At 50.2% G+C, this 19,836-nt stretch overlaps 2 protein-coding genes across 2 annotated transcripts in view; both read left to right on the plus strand.

The window, feature by feature from the left end:
- EDC4 (enhancer of mRNA decapping 4) overlaps nt 1-16,951 on the plus strand; it is a 30,250-nt gene extending 13,299 nt beyond the window's left edge. The window contains exons 12-29 of the mRNA XM_065733377.1: nt 21-201; nt 1,796-1,868; nt 2,274-2,365; nt 2,990-3,186; nt 4,827-4,915; nt 5,688-5,841; nt 6,327-6,790; nt 7,893-7,994; nt 8,335-8,487; nt 9,416-9,452; nt 10,349-10,529; nt 11,674-11,829; nt 12,207-12,322; nt 12,966-13,131; nt 13,657-13,843; nt 14,594-14,813; nt 15,511-15,674; nt 16,413-16,951. Coding sequence (XP_065589449.1) covers nt 21-201; nt 1,796-1,868; nt 2,274-2,365; nt 2,990-3,186; nt 4,827-4,915; nt 5,688-5,841; nt 6,327-6,790; nt 7,893-7,994; nt 8,335-8,487; nt 9,416-9,452; nt 10,349-10,529; nt 11,674-11,829; nt 12,207-12,322; nt 12,966-13,131; nt 13,657-13,843; nt 14,594-14,813; nt 15,511-15,674; nt 16,413-16,605 — 2,925 coding nt within the window. The 3' untranslated portion in view covers nt 16,606-16,951. The remainder of the gene's footprint in view (nt 1-20; nt 202-1,795; nt 1,869-2,273; nt 2,366-2,989; nt 3,187-4,826; nt 4,916-5,687; nt 5,842-6,326; nt 6,791-7,892; nt 7,995-8,334; nt 8,488-9,415; nt 9,453-10,348; nt 10,530-11,673; nt 11,830-12,206; nt 12,323-12,965; nt 13,132-13,656; nt 13,844-14,593; nt 14,814-15,510; nt 15,675-16,412) is intronic.
- A 511-nt stretch (nt 16,952-17,462) lies between these two features.
- NRN1L (neuritin 1 like) lies at nt 17,463-18,913 on the plus strand. The gene is made up of 3 exons (XM_065734261.1): nt 17,463-17,532; nt 18,335-18,506; nt 18,583-18,913. Exons 1-3 carry the CDS (start codon nt 17,463-17,465, stop codon nt 18,854-18,856), a joined length of 516 nt encoding a protein of 171 aa, XP_065590333.1. The 3' UTR covers nt 18,857-18,913.
- Nucleotides 18,914-19,836: the final 923 nt, after the last annotated feature.

Raw genomic sequence — 19,836 nt, forward strand, 5'->3', positions numbered from 1 at the left:
ACTGTTTTTTATTCTTCTAGGTCTTGTACGTGATGGAGCTGATGCAGAACCAAGAGGAGGGCAAAGCTTATTTCAGTTCCATCTCAGAGTTTCTCCTAACCCATCCTGTCCTAAGCTTCGGCATCCAGGCCGTGAGCCGCTGCCGGCTAAGGCACACTGAAGTGCTGCCAGCAGAAGAGGAAAATGACAACTTGAGTATAGGTAAGTGGCAAAGAGAGTTTGGCTGCTGTGAGATCAGGTTGTCTGTCCTGACTGATTCTGGCTTTTCTCTTGAAAAGCTTGCTCTCTTCTTTAGCTCTGTGTGAAAGGCATGTTGTGCAGCTAGAGTGCTTCTGGGAAGCACTGTACAGATGGTTGCAATAGGCCTGGAGGTCTGCCAGCCTTGAGACTGAGTCAGCCCTGGCTTCACCCAATTCTTTGTTGAAGACGTTGAAACATGACATTTCTGGCTGTGCTGTGGTGCCCTGTCCTAGGGCTGCACCTCTTCAAAAGAAACTCAAGCTGGGAATGTCAACCTACAGATCGTAGCCATCACTTTGTCCCCAGCAGAACCCAGGGGAAACCTTCTCTCTCACTGTAGGGCTGTGAGTCTCTCCAGCACAATTCCACACACACAGCAACAAAAGAATTCCTGAAAGGACCAGCAGGACATAGTTCTGTGACTGCCTGTCCTGGTAAACTCTGTGTAACAAAACACGAGAGGTGTGAGCACACGGTCTGAGATCCAGTTGAATTTTACTGCCTTTGCTGTGCTGGGATATGAGGATGCAATACACTCTGAGTTGAGGGAAAGGGTGAGATTCTTCTCCATCGTGTATGGAAAGCACTTGCCCAAGACACAAAGCTTCTTGCAGCAGGAACGAACAAGAAAGTCTCTTTTTGAGGAGAAGCTTCTGAGAGTGATATGAGATGTATTCTTCTGGTTGGTATTACCGTGGCTGTGGCAGCGAGCCCTGTGGAGAACTGTTCCTTGATTGCTGCCTCTCCTTGGCTGTTACCTTGCTCCTGACTTTCTACTTTTTGTTAGTAAAACCTGGAAAGATGCTTTGAATAACAACATCATATTTCACGTGAGAGATTCCTGGGCTGTTGGTACAATATCCTTCCCTATACCTATTCTTCTACATGATTTCAGTTGATTCAGTGTTAGTGGTACATTGCTGTAAATCACATGAGAAAAAAATGACTGAAATGGAATGGAAATGCAAGTGAGGAGCAGAAGGGATGAAGCTTCAGGTCCCCTATTAGTGCTTAGATAATTAGGACAAATTGCATAGGAATGCCTAATTGAGCTTTTATTATGAGGAGTTATCCCTTCTACTCAGCTTTCATTCTTAGTGAGGAGGATGATTCACTTCTTGGCTGGGTATTGTTAGCACTAACTGGTGGGAGGTTTCTGCTGAGCTTCTCATAACTGCAGTTACTCAGAGCTAGGAGGATGGGTCGTGACCTAGCCTGAACTTCTGTGGGGTACCGTGTCTCCCTTAAAATATATCCAAGCAGTCATGTCAACAACCAGAGTAATCTCCAGACCTCATCTTCCCTGACTCTTCATGATGGAATGTACCTACTTCCTTGAGGCTTATTTGACTTGATTAGAGCAAATTTGATTGCTCACTTTAAAAGGAATGGAAGTATAAGAGATGTAGGCTACTCTTTCCCTTAACAGAATGAATCTACCTCTGAAGCAGGGGAGTGATGAAGCCATGTTCTTCTGGTTCCCTGCTCTGATGGGATTAGTAGCAGTTTGCTTTTTCCATCCAACTTCACTTTTTACTTTTATCTTATTTTTCAGAAGGTGCTCAGGGAGCAGGGGCTGTTGAGTCAGCAGCTGGCGTGCTGATAAAACTCTTCTGTGTGCACACCAAGTGAGTATGTACAGCAGCTGCCACAGTCTGCTGTCCCCAGTGGTCCTAATCCCACACTGACTTATAGGAACTGCTGGTTGCTTACCGATTTCTTTTGCTCCTGAGGAAAAACTGCTTGGATCCCTTGAAACTTCTAGCTGTGGTGCATTTAGTATGTCCCTGCAGGAAGCAGCCCAGCATGGTGCTGTGGCTGGGAAACACCTCTCACGTGCTCTGGGTGCCAGAACTGGTTGATAGGGATGAAAGGGGGTCAGCTTCTGCTTTCATCTCAGGCAGAAAATAACCAGTGTGTATTCCACGGGTGTCAGTTCCATTAAAAGAAGTTTTCTAAGGCTTGAACTTTTCTTGATGACTCATAAACTAATCAGAGATGCCCCTTTTAAAAAAAATATATATTTTTTTCAGAGCCCTACAGGATGTGCAGATTAGGTTCCAGCCTCTCCATAGTCCTGACATGGGTGCATCTGTGCCTTCCCACGGCTCTCATGAAGAATTTGGTGAGTGTTTTTGAGAGGGAAGCAGCAGGAGGGCATTGGCAGGCTTCTGGCAGCTTTGGGTGCCTCTTTATAACAGTGGTGTCACTGCATGAATGGTTCTCAGTGTAGCTTAACAGGTCTCTTGACTGGAGCCCAGTGAGAGTGTGGAGCACAAGGATATGTTAGGGTGGGAGTGCTAAAACTTCGTGCACTCTTGGGTTTGCTTTCCTAGGTGATCTGGTGCTGGTGCCAGAAACACGACTCTTTTTTGTGTCAGGCAGAGGGAGTCACAGTGACACCAGAGCTGTGGGGGTAGAGGGGACCAGGCTGTGTGTAGCATTCTCCTTCACTTCATTTCCTGCTCTAGAATGTTTCTGTTAAAACTAATGCTGCTGCATTCAGAGAAGAAAGGAAGGTTGTACCATGTATTATCAAAGCCTGATAACATCCACTCTAGCACATAAGAAATAAGGAGAACAGAAAGTTCACCTTGCTATTAGCTTTGATTAGCATGTTGCAGGTTTTCTGTTTAGTCTTTTGGAATCCAGTATGGCTGGCAATGGCATAAGTTCATACTTTGTGGAATTGAAACTTTAGCTTTTGATGGAGGTTCCTGCGAATTGATGTTTGTTTCTCTCTCGGAAGCCTTTCCAGATCACATAGCTGATCTAGGCACAGAAGGACTGGGGTCTGAAAAAGGATCTGTGCACGGCTCTCAACCAGACTTGCGACGTATCACTGATCTACCTGTACCAGCAGACTTTCTTTCGCTCTCAAATGATGCCAAACCTAAGCTGATGACTCCAGATGCATTCATGACACCGAGTACATCTCTTCAGCAGGTAAAGCAGAAGATGGCACTGATGGGGGTGGTGAAGGCTATGAGTGTGGATTTTGATACTTCTGAGAACTTTTTCTAGGCAGTTATGACTCAGGCAGACCAAACACGGAAACCACAGCTCTTGTAAATCCAACTGAGTTAAGACGTATTGGCCTGTCTAAATGCTAAGCTCATCTACACTTGTGTCGTGAGCACTCTGTTTAGCTGTAAAACAGCTGTAGCTGTGTTGTGTAGAAATGTGTGTGCTAAATACCTGTTTATGCTGGGAAACTGCTTTTACTGGTTTACATACGTTGTTTGGGGTTGTGATGTAGCAGTAGTGGCAGAAAAGCCCTGTCAGCTTGTGCTGTCCCTGTATGTCCTGTCTGACAGGGTCCTGTGGGAATGCATGTCAAACACGATCAGGTAGGTAAATGAGACTGGAACATCTGCATAAGATCTGAAAATCAGTAATCTGGTGGCTCTGGGAGTGTTTTGAGTCTGGCACAGCAGGCCTTAACTCATGTGGGAGACAAGTCTGCTGTACTCAGTCCAGGGACTGTGGTATTGGGAAGCATATGAAGCTTTAGTTGGGGTTTGCTGATCTTTGAGAGGGGTAGCAGAATGTCTGGGTGAGGAGCCATCAAGCAAGCATAAATAGAGTGCTTAAAATCACATCCTTAAGTAGATTGATCTGCAATGTAACGATAAGGTGGGGTTCCTTTGGTGAGAATCTGTGCTGTTTGTGCTTTCCTTGTCTTCCTGTGAGAAATGGAAAGTCAGCAGGTTTTTGCCATGCTGGTATGGTTCTTACAGACAAGGAGGAAGGTGCTTGGGAGCAGCACCCTGCATGCACATCCCAAAGGCAGGGTTTCCACTTCCAGGGGAGGAATGCGTGGTTGTCACCATGTATGTGTACTGGAAGAGCCTGAATGAGGGTGAGCAGCAGGTGGAGATGTGCAGAAGTGAAGTTACTATTGAGCTGACCAGTGACGTTGAGCCACCCCCACTGACAACCTAGGGAGCAAAGAAGAAACTCAAATCCTCATGAAGATTTTGTTGATGCTAGCAAAAGTTGTTGAGTGCAGAAGTTAAATACGTGCCTTCCAAATGCAAAGATGTCCTGAGAGAGCAGAGTGATTCCTGGAGTGACAGTAGCAGGGAGCCTTGTAGAGTGAGCACAGCCTTCAGTTCAGCTTCATCTCTGTGCTTTGCCATAAGCAGTGTTAATGGTAAGCAGCCTGGCCAAGCAGATTCTCCCAGCTGAGTACGGGTGCTTATGTTGGTTTCTCTGTAGGTATTTCATAAGGCCTGCACATCCCTCTGTGGTCTGTGCTGCTGACCAGATCATGAGATGCATCTGAGTGTTCTGCTTCTGCGTGGAAGACAGAATGGTGATCTAGTGCTGAGCCCTGCAGAATGCCACTGCTGTTTAGCGGGAGCAATACCTCTAAAAGCTGTCATGGCTCATGTGATGAGGATGTATTGGGACTGGCTTCTGACCAGCCCCTGAGCACCCCAGCACTATAACTCATGATTTGTTTTCTTCTTTTCCATCTTTGCCAGAATATCTTTACAAGTTCTTCTGAAACCAGTATTCTCAGCTTAAGTACTGCTGTTGGATTCTTCTGTCATGTTTCACTTCTGTATGCTCTCTTATAGATCACTGTATCTCCAGGTAGCAGTGTCAGTTCTCTGACTGCAGTCACAGCCATGAGCAGCACTTCTGTCACAGATGCATCTATGTCCAGGTAAATAGAGCATGTGTTAAATAGTATATTTGCATCTGAATCAATACTGTTCTTCAGCATGGAGCAGAGATGTGGTGTGTCCTATAGGAGAGTTGGTTGTAACCAGAACTGGAATCTGGCCCGTGTCCCAAAGTCCCTATATGGGCAACTGTTTGTTTCTCTGATGCAGCTTGGAGCATGCCTGTTGTCTTCTAGGGGGCCAGCAACAGTGATTAATTTGTGCTCACAGGGATTCTTTTCTTGCTTCTCAGTTTTGTTGCTTTACATGCTTCTCCCAAAGGGCTGGCGTTGTTTACAGGTAAGAGAGAACTGCAGCCACTGAGGAGCAGGCTGATAATTGGGACTGCTAGGAAAGTTTTACTAGTGTTGAGGTGTGTTGGGCTGCACAGCAGGGAAAGATGTTACTTCTGGGGGCTGGAAAAGGACAAGGAGCTGTTGTGTAGTGTCTTGTTTCTTTCTAAACACTGTACAGTGTGAATTGAAAATATAACGGGCCCCTTTTCTTACAGACCCCTGCAAATTCTAGGAGATTACAAAGCCCTTCTATTTCTTTTGCTTCCACTTGATTTCTGGGTAGCTCTGTGGTGACTGGGAGATGCAGTTGTTAGAGAACAGGGAGTAGCTGACCTTGGTGGAAAGAAGGACAGCAGTGAAGTTTGTGCTGAGGTTCCTCTGTTGACCTGTGGACCAATCTCCTCACCGTGAGCATTTGATGCAGACCTGCATCGTGGAGTTGGCCTGCTTGATTTGTTTGTGTCTCTGTTCTCTGCAGGCCATCAGAAGACTTGACTGTGAGCCCCAAGATGCAGCTGGACACCAGCCTCACGCTGAGTAGCAGTAGCAGCAGCCTCCAAACTAGTCCTAGGAGCCATTCAGTTCTTATCCCAGGCCTTCCTGACAAGCTGACACCAAAGGCACCTGTTCCAGTAAGCTCAAAATGTTGCTTCTTCCTTCTCCTTGGGCTTGTACAACCTGAAATTAGGTTGGCCTTCGTGTTCTCCAGCGTTGCATTTTCTTTTGGAAGTTTGTTTGAACTAACATTGGCTTATTGTGTTGTGTGCACAGCTGAGAGACAGTTAGGATCGTGAGTCTGGTTCTGTGTGACATCTGGAGGAGAGTTACGTGCTGAAGGGTCACTAAATGTTTTTATGCTTGTAGTTAGTGGGGAACAAACGTGCTGCTTTTGCATTGAAAAGTTGGAGGGGGAAGGGGCAAATGGAGGTGGAAGTGTGCAGGCTCATCACAAGGGTTGGGGCCCTGCTCCATCTGCTCAGCAGTGGAAGCACAGGGATTGCATGCAGGAAGGATACGGCTGGCGTTTTCCAGAAGTGGGATACCAGTGTAAGACACAGGTGTTTCTTGGGGTATCTGTGCATTACCCTGAAGTCTCTTGTTTGATTTTTGAACTCAGGTCACCCCAGGAAACTCCTCTCTAGCACTGGAACTGCAGGAAGTGGAGCCCTTGGTGGTGCCTCAGGCTTCTCCCACCCGTGAGCGTTCGCCGGACGTCATTTCCTCTGCTTCCACAGCCATGTCCCAAGACATCCCTGAGATTGCTTCCGAGACCTTGCAGCGCAGCTTTGCAGCAGCTCCATCTGCACTGTCTGCAGAGGTGCTGGAGCCCAGTCACCACGCAGACAGTATGGCATCTGCTGCCTCAGCCTTGCATTTGCTGTCTCCAAGAAACCGGCACGGTTCAGAGCACAGCCACCACTCTTTGGACATGCCTCCAGTGGAGGTGGACAGACTGAATGCTCCATCGTTACTGGAGACTGCTTTAACTCAGGAAAATGCATCTTCGGACAGTGTTGTGAGTCAGCCATGGCCAGCAGCTCCTGACATAACCAGAGAAACCAGGAACAGCATGGCAGACAGGTAATCATTCAGATGTGTCTTGCTTAGGATACTTTGTGCTTTTCATGCTGCTAGCTTGATGGAAAAAGTCTCACGTTTGTTGTTAAGGTAGAACAGTTTTCCATCCCTTCTCTTCCTTAAAGAATCTGGTGGTTCAGCCCTTCTGTGTGTCTGCTCTGTATAGGCTGCATCCTGCATTTCCTAGGCTGGCGTTATCGATTTGTGCTCTTAGGCTCTTCCAAGTACAAAGGATATCTGCTAAGAAGGTGAAGCCTGTTTTACTGGCCTTTGTGTTCACCTTGAATAGAGACTTCAGCTGGAATCTTCTTGATTTTATTTATTTTTTAATACATTGTCTCTGGAAACAAAGGTGATTCAAGCTAAATCGTCTCAGGTGATCTCCCTGCACAGTCTTTTTGAAAGCCATCAGTTAGCACATAATTCATAGGTTGATTATAGTTTACTTGTGTCTCTCTTCTGTGATTGGCTTTCTGCAGCTAGCAGTATAAATGAAGTACTTTAGAAGCGAGGACATGCATGACCTCTGTGGAGCAGGCATGCAGAATGGGGCAGCATCACCTAGGCCTGCTCACAAGAAGCAAACAGTTATGCAAGCAGCAATGCTAGGATTTGTTGCAGAATTAGTGTCCCCATCTTCTAGTGGGGCTGGGGCCAGTGAGGTGGCTCCAGAGTCTCTCTAGGCTGCCACTGCCTGCACCACGAGAGCTTTAGCACCAAGAGACTGTTGCTCAGTGAATCCATCAGCCTATGTTAAAAGGATAAGCACTCACTCCTGTTTAGAGATCCTGCATGCTAAACTCAAATAGACCCGCTCTGTGGCTTAGCTGGATGTGCAGTCTGCTTTCTGAGCTTCAGACTGGGTTTGGTGTTGCAAGAACTGGAAGACTTGGAGAAATTAGTACCTGTACACAGCACTTGCTGCTCTCTGGATCTGTGCAGATAGGTTTCTTTTATTTGTGTTGATTTTTGTGTTGCTTTTAAAATATAATTTTAGATCTTCTGTCAGGATCACCCATATGAAGTAGATTGAGCACATAACTAAGCTGAAAGATACTTTCATGATGGTGTGTATATAAATATATATTTATTTTTTTTCCTCTAGCCCAAGGGATGAGGTTGAAGAAAAGCACAAGGGCTCTTCCTATCATCGACACAGCTACCACCTGCTGCAGCATGACAGCCAGGATGCTAGTGCAGAACAAAGGTACAAGAGCACTCAGCCCCCTCTCTCGCCCTGCATGGAGTCTGTTCAGGCTGCATTCGTGCTTCTGTCCCCAGCAAGCCTTCACGTGTGGGGTGAATGTCTTTGCTTTGTCTCCTGATTCAATGTGTGTGTGCCTTCCAGCTTCCATAATGTTCTGGTGCCTTCAGCTGGTCGTGATTGACCTCTTGATGTTGTCCAGCTGGCATTCTGGAGGGCAGGATTTGGCTGTACTGCTCCTGAGAGCAGGGACCGAGCTTGGTTTAATTACCAGTGTAACTATTTAAGGGACCAGTATCCAAATCTTGGAAGTGATGTCCTCTCCCCTGCTGTTACTTTGTAGTGACCACGATGATGAAGTTGCAAGTTTGGCTTCTACATCAGGTGGATTTGGTGCCAAAGCATCTACACAGAGGCTGCCTGTGAAGGACTGGAAAGCCAAGGCATCCCCTCGGGCTTCCCCAAAGCTAAAGCGGAAGGCCAAGAAAGATGATGGGTATGCTGAGCTTGCAGGGACTGCAGGTGGCTGTGGGGCCAGCTGTGCAGGGCCTGGCAGAGCTGTTATGAATGCAGGCACAGTGCTCCTGTTCAACAACATTGATCCTTTGTTACCTGCTCGCTGCTTTTATGTGTTTCTAAACATGTCCATGTGAATGTCTTGCAAGTGAAAATTGATAACTGGAAAGAGCTGCTCATGGGAGATTAGAGCAACCTGTCTGTATTAACAAGGGGGAAAGTAGCACAGCTTCTGCAAGGGGCTTTGCTCCTCTTGTGTACTTTTGGCTCATTTGGAGCCTAGCTGTGCAGGTTGCAAAAAAAGATAGCTTGTGACATTAAGTTTCTGGCTGTGGTCCTTCACTGTGACACCCAGAAATGCTTTTCATTTCTCCTGCCTCGGTCTTTTTAAAGGTGCTGAATGGATGCAAATGTGTACTTCCCTTATGGTAGGTTTTTTTTTTTTTCTGAAGGTTTCTGCACCTTCAGAACTGAGATCATTAGAAATGTTTTGAAATTCATTAATTTCCTGTTTCACAAATGAGTACTGGGTTTTTTTTCTTTCTGAAATATTGGGAGACCTTCAAAAGCTCTCTGGCAAAAGCCTTCCCTGCCTTTGAACTCAGACAAGACTGTGTTGTTCTTTTTTAACAGCCCCCATTCAGACTTGGCTCAAGTCTGTTGGGTGTTGAAAGCAGCCCTGTGTAAGGGGCTTAAGGGCCTGTGAATGCTGCAAATGGAGGTACAGAGCAGTGGGGACTGGGTCTTCCTTGCCTTCCTGTTGCACTCACATTATGCTAGGCAAAACAGAAGTTTGAGCTGGGTATGAAATCTAAAGTAACCTGTGAGGTGCATGATCTGTTTGGGCACTTTTGATAATCAGTGCAATTGACATAATTGAGTTCCTGTTTCTTTCTCTTTATCTCCAGGGATTTGAACCAGTCACCAAGATCATCTAACAACCAGGTGAGTAGCTGCTCCTGCCATCCCTTCCAAGGGCCTGATGCTTCAGCTGTTTGCTGTCATACTAAAGACCTGAGAAGGATCATCCCAGTTAACTAAGTACTGTGGGCCCTCTGCAGCCAGGCCTGGCATTGCTCCATTCTGAGGCTTGCACACCAGAGAAAGAAGCTGCTCAGTGCTGCCCAGACCGAAGGCTTCCTTCTCACTTTTGCATGTTGATTTGCCTTTCTGTGTTCTCACAAGCTCTGTATCGTCCCAAACTCTACCCCTCATTTCCTCTTCCCTGCTGAGATGGCTTGCATGCATTGTCAGCAGGGATAAACCATTCCCAGCAAACTAGGGATCACAGTGGGACAGGCCTGTTGGGGTGTGTTGATCTCTGTTGATAGCACTTCTTTATCTGGTAGGAAACGTGCTCAGCAGAGTTAAGTGCTTCCTTTAGACTTCCTGAGCAGCTGAAGAGACAACTGTAGGTGTGTACTCTGAGTACTGACCAAAAATGAGGGAGTGCTCTTGGAAACCTCCTTACTGCACTGATTGCACAGCTCTTCCATAAGCATTTGAGGTGCCTATTTACATAAGGACCTCTGTGTACCTGGCCAAGTGAATAGGCTTTGCTTTTTCCTATTTTCTTTTTAATGCCTGAGTTTAGAAAGGGGGTCTTGAATCTACACAGTTCAGCATATTCTAAGCAACCACTTATGAATTCCTTGCAGACGCTTTGTGTACTTCATCAGTTTGTTTCTTGTGGCAAAAATCTTAGAAATTGGCGTTAAGCTGACCCAGTTTTCTGCTTTGTATGTTGTGCTTCTGTCTCTGGCATGGGGCTTGACTTAAACACCTAGCAGCAGGGCTTGGCTGATGCTGTCAGGGTGAGTGGTCGTCCTCTCCACACACAGGTGACACCGGAGTTCCAGGAAGAGCTGATGTGTGTACTGAGGAGCCAACAGCGTGAGCTCTCTGAGCTACGTCAGAACCAGATGGAGCTGCTGCAGAGGCTCACGGATCACCTTGATGCCATTCAGAGCTCACTGATGGGCCACATGGAGAGGGTGATCGACTCCCAGCAGGAGCAGGAGCGTATCCTTGTTTGAAATTGTGGAGTGGAAGGCTGCAAGGCATGAGGAGGGCTGAGAAAGTTCAGCAGTCTTAATAGCATGGGGCATAGGTGTTGTAAAGGAAGGCTTGGCTGCAGTTTAATTATTTCAGTTCTTCTCAGTCCCTTTCCGAGGGCAAGAAGCTCTGAAGTAGAATGGGGCATTGGTACTTTGTCCATACCCCTAAATCTTCAGCTAACCTATGATGGCCGTAAGTGCTGCAGTACTGCAACAGAAGTTGCACCTAAGGTGTTCCCCTTCCTCAGGCAGTGGCCAGTTGCACAGGAGTGCTTACAGACTGATCCTTTCCTTCTTTTCCTCCTGAAAGCTGATGCAGTACTTTGAGAAATTGCACCAGAAATAGCATCTGACTGCCATACCCCATGGGTGCAAACAGACTTTTCTTGTATGTATCCACATATTTGTCTGGTGGCTTGGCCAAGTCATTTATTCCGTGCCTTGGTGCTGTGTTTAAAGCAGTCAGCTCTTGTGCATCTGCTGCTGCTGTGTTGAGTTTGGTCATGTTCCCCAAACTGAGCAGCCTGTTTCACATCTCATTTGAAGTCACTCTTAACTGGTGATCTCAATTACCCTGCTCTGTACCCTTTCTAGTTTTATATAAAGTTGGAACTGTTACCCTATGCAGGATGCTGGTATACCTTACACTCCTGTGATGATGCGATAGCAGGTTGTTTTCTCTCTTAATCTTGGATTTTCCTTTGTGGTCATCAGCCTGATGTTTTCACAGTGGGCTTTCCACTGAAGCGCAGTCTGGAATTTCATTGTAATGTTACAGTGAATTTTCCTCGTTAGCATCAAATTTTGCCAGCAGTTGAACTCTTCTCAGTGAGTGCTGAGAGATCCACCTGTGTGCTTTGCAGTCAGGTGTAGTCCTAGTGATGGTGAATAATTTTAAGTGAAGAAAATTGCCAGAAATCTCTGTTTCTGGCAGTTCTGTGCCCCCACAGTGGGTCTCGCTTTCCTTCTGCTTTGGGAAGTGACCGTGTATTTCCATAACTTGCTTTTGCCTCTGCTTTCTTAATTCACTGGAAGATCTTGGCCTTAAGTTCTCCAGCAGGTCACTTTATTGCAAGCTGTTTGTGCTCCTTAATGTGCATGCTTGGTAGAGAGGAGACTGGATCGAGCGCTGACGGAAGGGCAGCAGCGCAACGGGCAGCTCCAGGAGCATCTCTCTCAGCAGCTCTCTCAGACCCTTTCCACTGCAGTGTGCAACCGTCTGGAGAGGACCGTTCGTGAGGAGATGAAGAGGGCTGTACCCCAGTGTGAGTGCTGCTGCCTGGGTTTTGAAGGTGGATTCTGGTAGAGGTGGAAGGCGTGCTCTGTTAAAGTGCTGGCGCTGCGTGATACGGGAGTTGGGTTGCAGGAAGACTTGTCGTTGCACACTGTTACTTTATCTGGATGAGTCCTGAAGACCTTCAAGGTTGAAGGCTCTATAGCTTCTCTGTTGGCTTCTGGTGTGTGGCAAATTTTTCTCCTTGTGTCCAGCTTTATTTTCCTGAGCCAGAGCTTGTGACCTTTGTCCCTACCTGTGTCATTTGTCACCTCTGGGGAGAGATTGACACTATTTTCTTTTTCAAGGTTTGAAGTGTAGTACTGGGCTTTTAAAGCTGCAACTTAAACTTGTTTGTGTTGTGCCTAGGCATTTCCAAGAGCATGGACCCAGTTGCTGGCCAGCTGAGTAACACTATTGCCACCAAGCTCACTGCTGTTGAGGGGACACTGAAAGAGAACATTACCAAGCTAGTGAAATCTAAGGTAAGGAGAACCAGACCATAGCTATTCCTGGGGGCACGGCATTGTCACCTGCATGGGTAATGACTCCTTGTAGCTGTTCCTCTCACCTCAATTTCCAGGTGGGTCTTAAGTCAATTTAGCTGACAGTGATCAAAGCTTTCTTCTGGTTTCTTCAGGAGAGAAAGCTCTTTGTGTGCTCCCCCGCCTCGTTAGCCCCTTCTTCCACTTACCAAGTTGTTCATGTTCTGTAGTAGAGGCTCTCACTAGAGCAGTGGTTTTTAGGGTCACCTTAGTCAGCCAAGTGGTGAATGTTTTTAGGAGCACAGGCTTGTCACTTGCATTAGCAGGCAGTGATGGGTTGTGGGAGGGAAGCTGTGGATGAGGAAAGGGGCCGTGCCTGGCTGCACCGCCTTGCCTTGCCCTCAAGCTGAACTGTGGGGAAATTGCCATTTTTCTTGGCACCCCCTCAGTAGTCAGCTGCTCTGCCTGCTGTAGTCACGGTGCAGCTTAGAGAACGGAGTTCAGTTGCTCAGGGAATGCACGCTTCTGTCTGACACCGGACTGTCCTTATCTGGTGTGGGTGCGTTGCCAGGATGTGGAGTGTTTATTCACATCTCTATGCTGCAGTTAATTTTCTGGAGTCTCTTCTGTGTGTTCTTATAAGAACCTTACAGACAGTGTTGTGAGGGCGACGGCCGATACCCTGCAGGGGCCCATCCAGTCGGCCTACAGGGAAGCCTTCCAGAGCGTCGTGTTGCCGGCCTTTGAGAAGAGCTGCCAGTCCATGTTCCAGCAAATCAATGACACCTTCAAGCAGGGCACGCAGGAATGTGAGTCCTCTCGGGGTTTTCTCTCTGCTGCACTTCTGTGTTAGTGACTGACAAGTTGGCCCTTGGCTAATGTCGTTTCCATTCAGAGTTTCGCTGTAATTGTTGAGCTCTTATCCTACTGGTCTTGTGTGAAAGTGCACTGCTCCATTTCCCACTTGAGAAATGGATGTGAGGAGGTTTTGTAGGTGAATCTCTGTTCTTGCAGCACCAGCTCCAAGCTCTGTAACCCACACTGCAAAGTGCTCGGTGTCATTCAGTGAACAGGAGACTTGCAGCTGGGCTTTACTACTGTGTGATTACCACATCCTACTTCTGTTACTGTGTCTCATGTAATTCTCTGTGGTGGGGAGACCAGAAGTAGGATTTCTAGGTTAGTGTAACACAGCCTATGACAAGCTTATGCGTTCTTCCCTCTTCTGTACTTGTACACTGGCTTCTGCTCCAGGATGCCTGGAGCCTGGTGTTGGATTTCTGCTCTGACCACAGTGCTTGCAGCTCAGCTGTCTTCCTGCTTGGCTGTTGCAGACATTCAGCAGCTTGAGACTCACATGAAGAACAAGAAGGCACGAGAACAGGAGGCCCGGGACCCGCTGCTGAATCAGCTCCGACAGCTCATCAGCACCTTCCAGAGCACCACGGAGCAGCTGGCTTCCACCATCGCAGCCAATATCCATGCTGAGGTGCAGCACCAGCTGCACATTATTGTGGGCAAGTAAGTTGGCATCTGGGCTTGTTGAAAGAGATGTCAGTGGAGAAGCACAGGTGTTTAAAAACAAACTTTTCCCTACTTTGTTGTTGAAATATGCCCTTTGCCACCCCTACCAGAGGGCTGCTTGTTAGCTCTGTGTGGTATGACAAAGCATCTGGGCTGGTGTAACTGTTGCCCTGTAAGGCACAGAACAAAGTCCACAGAACCCTTTGAACAAGCAGCTGTATCTCTGCTGTGTGTGGGAGTTTGGGGCATGCTTGGCACAGTATGCCCGCTGCTTGTTGGAGTACCTGGGCACTCTCAAGTCACCCTCTTCTTTCTGTTCCAAAATGATCTTCGGGTCTCTTCAAAGCTTTTCCTCTTTATGTCCTCAGGCATGCCAACAGTTTTGCAGGCTACTTTTGTCCTCTCAGCAGCAATTCCTGTTTGGCCATCCCAGATTCAAGTCATTATCCTGGCATGGATCACTGTATCCTGCCAGTGCCTTCAGCTTGTACACACCATGAAGCTGGTGGCAGGTTTCCAGGTGTAAAGACTGGCAAATATCACCTGCAGGACAGAATTCCCCCCGTTTATTTTAAGCCATTAGAGCATATGTCAGTGTTCTGGGGTCTTCAGTGCAGAGCAGACTTGGCAGGGAGGACACCAGGCCAAATTCCTGTCCTGCTGCATGGGCAGTGCTAGCTCCCAGGGGAGCCATGCTGCTGTACCACAGAGATAACTTGTTTTTTGTTTGCTTGTTTTATTTTTTAGCCTGCAGGAGTCTATTTTGACCCAGGTGCAGAGAGTCATTAAAGGAGAAGTGAGCCTGGCAATGAAGGAGCAGCAAGCAGCTGTCACCTCGAGCATTGTCCAGGCAATGCGTTCGGCTGCAGGGACTCCCATCCCCTCCACTCACCTGGACTTCCAGTCCCAACAAACTCACATCCTTCAGCTGCTCCAGCAGGGCCACCTCAACCAAGCTTTCCAGCAGGTACATGGCCTTCCCTGCAGTGGGCAGCATTGCTTTTTTAGGGGACAGAGTGAGCGGGAAGTGGCTCCTTGAGGTGGGGGGTGTAAGTCCACAACTCAGAGGAGCTGGCTGAAAAGACCTGTGGCAACAAACAGCTCAGGGGGTGAATTTGCACTCGTGCAGGTCAGGCCAGAGCCATGCATGTTCTGTGACACGATGACACTAAAGTTCCTTCTTCCTTGTCCTGTCAGGACAGCATCAGTGCTGCAGCAAGCCAGTGACTTTGCCGTCAGCAGCAGCACATGGTGCACCCCTGAAGTGCAGCAGCTTTGTAAGCCTCTCTGGGCAAATCTGCCAGCTGGGACCTGACCTTGGCTTTGCCTTTGAACATTCAGGCAGATTCACTTGAGCTGCTGCAGACAAACTCCACCAGGAATAGAAATAGTGCTGTGCCATCGAGCTGCAAGTGTGGCCCCTCTTCATGCTGCTGGTGATCCTGGACCCCTCTGTCTGTCTGTGAGCTGTTACCTGCCTGCTCAGTGTAGAACAAACACGGGTGTCCTTATAGTGTACACAGAGCCTGCACACAGTCCTGCCTGCACCAGTGGGATTTGCTGAGCCCTCTGCTACCAGAGGAGGCTGGCGAGCCATTGAGCTGTCCCATGTCCTTCACCTGCCTCATGCTTCCTCTGCATTCCTAGCTGTGTCTTCCTTGCAGGCTCTAACAGCAGCTGATCTCAACCTGGTCCTGTACGTCTGTGAGACTGTGGACACGCAGCAGGTGTTTGGCCAGCAGCCGTGCCCGCTGTCCCAGCCCGTGCTGCTCTCACTCATTCAGCAGCTCTCCTCGGATCTGGGTACTCGTACAGAACTGAAGCTGAAGTGAGTATGGTCAGAGCCATGGCTTTGAGCCCCTGCAGGTGTATGCCTGGCTCTAAACTCGCTGCCAGAGGTGCTCAGTGGGAGCTGTCAGCAGGAGCTGTGGGAGGTGCTGTTGGTCGGCTGTTCTGAGCAAAACACACGTGCCTGTGCTGGCACTTGGCATGAGCAATCTAAGACTGAGTCAGAACCCTGTTAGCTGCCCTGGAAAGCAAACTTGTTACGATAGCTGCAGGATTTGATAGCAGCATGTTTGGAAAACGTCTTGGCTTTGAGTTAGTAACTCAATTTTGGGGATAAAGGTAGCTCAAGCCAGAAAGAAATGAGGGGCTGTAAGTTACAGAAGAGCTGGTGAGTGGTTACTGTGGCTGCAGTCAAGTGGAAGTTGAAGCCAAGGCTCTTCCCCATACTTCCCTGGGTAGGAAGGAATGAAGAGTAAGCCTCAGCACTGTGAATTTTACTGCATGCTAAAATGCCATCAAAGGAAATTCACATGCAGCAAGCACATGGTCACAGCTCCACTGAAGCCTGCTTTGTTGCAGGTTTTGTTGTGTATCCTGCAGCCTGTGCAGCAGGGGCAGAACTGAACTGCACTCTGCTTCCACTTGCCATTTATTTTCTAATGGCTGAACTCGGGGCACTGTTAGGAACTGAACTGTGCCTCCTCAGCACTGAGACGGATGGGAACTGGCGTGGGGTCAAGTGCTGGGTTTGGTTCTAACCCACCTTTCTCCCCTTCAGTTACCTGGAGGAGGCAGTGATGCACCTGGACCACAGTGACCCCATCACCCGGGACCACATGGGGTCGGTCATGAGCCAGGTGCGCCAGAAGCTCTTCCAGTTCCTGCAGGTGGAACCCCACAACACGCTGAGCAAACCTGCACGCCGCCTGATGATCATGCTGCAGGGCCTGGTCACACCCAGCATGACCTAGGAGAGGAGGGGGGGGGGGGCTGCTGGATGCTCTGGGGAACCCCCTCCTGTGGCTCCAGTAGTTATTAACCACCTCCAGCTTGTGTTAAAGAGCTCTTGCCAGGAAATCTTATCAACTCGTGTGTGATATCTCTAAGGCGAACGCCCATCTGCGTGTAGTCCCAAATAGTCACTGAACGCTCACTTGGCTTGTAGTCCTCAACGGCCCCTCCTGAGAGATGGAGGTCTCTTTTCTGCCCACCCCCCTCCCCCTCCAGCTGATGCCAGGGGGTTTCTTACTCCTTTGCTCTGGAGCCCGTTGCCATCAGCACAGGAGGGAGGAGGTGGGTGAGGGGTCGCTCACAAGGAGCGGGGCTCGGATCCTGCCCGGTGTGTGGTGATGGGGAGAGGGGATCAGCGGGACGTTGGGGGGGGGCTGGGGGCAGTTATTGGCCCCCAGCTCTCGGCAGGAGCGCCCCGAGGGGGAAGGAAAGCCCGTGGGGGCTGCTGTTCTGTTGTGGGTGGGAGCACTTCCCCGGTTCAGCTGTTACTTTGGATTTTACACCCGGGGCACGGAGGTGAGGGGGGGGGGATCGGGGGGGGGGGGGGGGGGGGCGGAGGTTTCTTTTTATCTTTTTTTTTTTTTTTTTTTGGAAATAACGTTCAGAACAATTCAATAAATAACTTTTTTTGGAGAAAAACGAACCAAAAAAAAAAAAAAAACCCAACGTCTCCCGAGTGTCGCGCAACCCAGCGCTTTCGGGGCGGGGGCAGCGCGGGGGGGGCGGGGCCGGGGCCCGGGGGAGGGGGTGTGATTTTGGGGGGGGGGGGGCGGTGCGCTGCGCACACGGAGCGGTGGCGGTGCGGGCGATCCGCACCATGGGCTGCGGCTGCGGGCGGCTGCTGGGCGTCCTGTGCCCGCTGCTGCTGCTGCTGCTGCTGCACGTCGGTGAGTGCCGCGGGGGGTGGGATGCCGGAGCCGGGATGCTGTTTGAGGGTAGTAAAGGGTGGGATCTTGGCGTCTTGGTTCTCCTTCCCGAGCTTAATCCCGCTGCGGGGACGGGTGTGGAGGTGCGGGGAGCGCTGCGGGATCGGGGGATCCCCAAGGTGGGGCGGCCGGAGCCGCACTTGTGCCTCTTCTCCATCTCTTTCTCATCTCTCTGTCTTAAAGCATCCCATCTCCCTCAGCCACTTTAAGCCGGAGCCGCACTTGCGCCTCTTCCCACTCCGTTCCCCCTCTCTCCCCTTTCCCTTTCCCCCTTTCTCTCCTCCTGCCCTTCTCTCAGAGCTTCCCCCCCCACCCCCCTTTCTTGCTCAACCACTCAAAGCCTTTGCTTTTGTTTGCTCTGCTGTAGTCACAAATTAATCTGTGCTGTTGGGGGATAAGAGGGCTGCACAGATGGCTCTGGAGTGATCCTCGCGGGCTGGGAGCGTGGGTCCGGGCAGCAGACACTGTAATTCCTGGGGCTGTGAAGGAGCTCGTTCCCACCCCATGCCTGAACGTGAGCCCCTCTGCGTGGGGTCCCCAGCGTGGGCTGCTTTGTTCCATAGGACCTCAGGATCGTGAAGGTTGGAAGAGACCATTCAGGTCACCCAACCCACCCTCGCTGTCCCCTTCCTTACAAACCTAACCTTTCCATTGCTGGGCACGGGCACGCAGTGCTGGGTCTGGTGGGTCGTGCATCGCCGTGAGCCCAGCGGGTGCTGCCTGGTGGGGGGGGCTCAGCTCCATCCCTCTGTCCCCCCCGCAGCCGTCGCTCAGGAGCCCATCAGCACGGCGGGGAAGTGTAACACCATCTACAAGGGCTTTGCTGGCTGCCTCATCAGCCTGGGGGACAGCATGGCCCAGAGCGTGCGGCAGCAGCGGGACGAGGAGGAGGAGGAGGGCGGCCAGGACTCGCAGGAGCTGGACACCATCTGCAGGTGAGCGGTCCCATCCCCGTCCCCCGCTCCTGGGAGCTGCCACCGCCGTTTCCCTGATGCCCATCTCCGTCTCCAGGTCCTGGGATGAGTTCCACGCCTGTGCCAGCGGAGTGCTGTCCCGCTGCCCCGAAGAGGCGGCCGCCATCTGGGAATCTCTACGCCAGGAATCCCGCAAGATCCAATTCCAGGGCAACCTGCAGGAGCTGTGCAGTGCCCGGGGCCGCCTGGCCGGTGCCCAGGGCTCGCCGCCCGCCGAGACCAACCAGGCCACGCTGCGGGGCTCAGCCCCCCCTGCTCACCCCACCATCCTGCCCCTGCTGGCCCTGGCGCTGCTGGGGGCCTGGGCATAGAGCTGCCTGCAGCCAGGGACCCGCCGTGCCCTGTGGGAGGGAGCAGCCCGGGGTCCCCGCTGAACTCAGCGTGGACATGAGTTGAGCTCCAGCCCGGCCCCACAGCCCTCACCCTCTCCCGAAACCCTTCAGATGGATTTATATTTATATTAAAAGATGCTTTTACATTTCTCCCATCTCTCTGCTGTACGGTGCCCTCGCGTCTTCCCCAAACCTATGTGGCTTAGGGTGGCCTCATGCTGTCTCCTCTGCCACGCTGGCACCCAGGGAACCCCAGTGTCCCTGCTGTGGGGCACACACAGGTGTCTTTGAGGGGGTTAAGAGCTTTACAGGGATTTCACCTTCCCAGGAGAGCCCGACCCTGATGCAATCAATCTGCCATCTCCCTTGGGGGAGCTCAAATGCCCGGCCCAGCTTTGGACTGGAGGGCACCAGGGTGCCCCAGTGCCATCTGTGGCATTGTACAATTCTGTGTGTGATTCCAACCCTGCTAGGTTTGGTCCTGATAATGGTCACAGAGGAAATTGGGGTACGTAGAGAAGTGAGAACAGTTGGGTGCAGTTGTATTTTGGGGATGATTTGATAGAATTGAAATTACCAGATCTGAACGTCTCCACTTCAAGGTGAGACATTCAGCTATTGCCATCCATGTCCAACCAGGGAAAATGATTTCTCCATTCCTGGTAGGAGCTGAAAAGCTCTTCCTGCGGGGCCTGCTGCCTTGGCAGAGCTTTGTGATGGACACAGCCTCGGTCAGCACTGGCAGCTATCAGTTGAGCATCTGCTGGGCTTAAAACTCTTTGAGGACAGAGGTGGTGCTTCCAACACTGCTGGCTCACACGAGCCTGGCACGACCTGCTATTAATTCATTTAAGCAAGGCGTTGCACGGGAAGGACACAGCCCAGGGCAGAGCTCTGCCCCAGCGCTCCTCACACGGCAGCTGCTGCTCCCTGTGTTTAACGCTGCCGCGGGGGGATAA

The sequence above is a fragment of the Cyrtonyx montezumae genome, unplaced genomic scaffold (assembly GCF_038088225.1).
Source record: "Cyrtonyx montezumae isolate F1298 unplaced genomic scaffold, pur_monq_1.0 scaffold_17, whole genome shotgun sequence".
Classification (NCBI taxonomy): Eukaryota; Metazoa; Chordata; class Aves; order Galliformes; family Odontophoridae; genus Cyrtonyx; species Cyrtonyx montezumae.

Coding starts and splice junctions, on each gene's coding strand:
- NRN1L (XM_065734261.1), top strand. CDS start 17,463: ATGGGCTGCGGCTGCGGGCGGCTGCTGGGCGTCCTGTGCCCGCTGCTG. Junction 17,533..18,334: donor GCTGCTGCTGCTGCACGTCG/GTGAGTGCCGCG, acceptor TCCCCCCCGCAG/CCGTCGCTCAGGAGCCCATC. Junction 18,507..18,582: donor GAGCTGGACACCATCTGCAG/GTGAGCGGTCCC, acceptor CTCCGTCTCCAG/GTCCTGGGATGAGTTCCACG.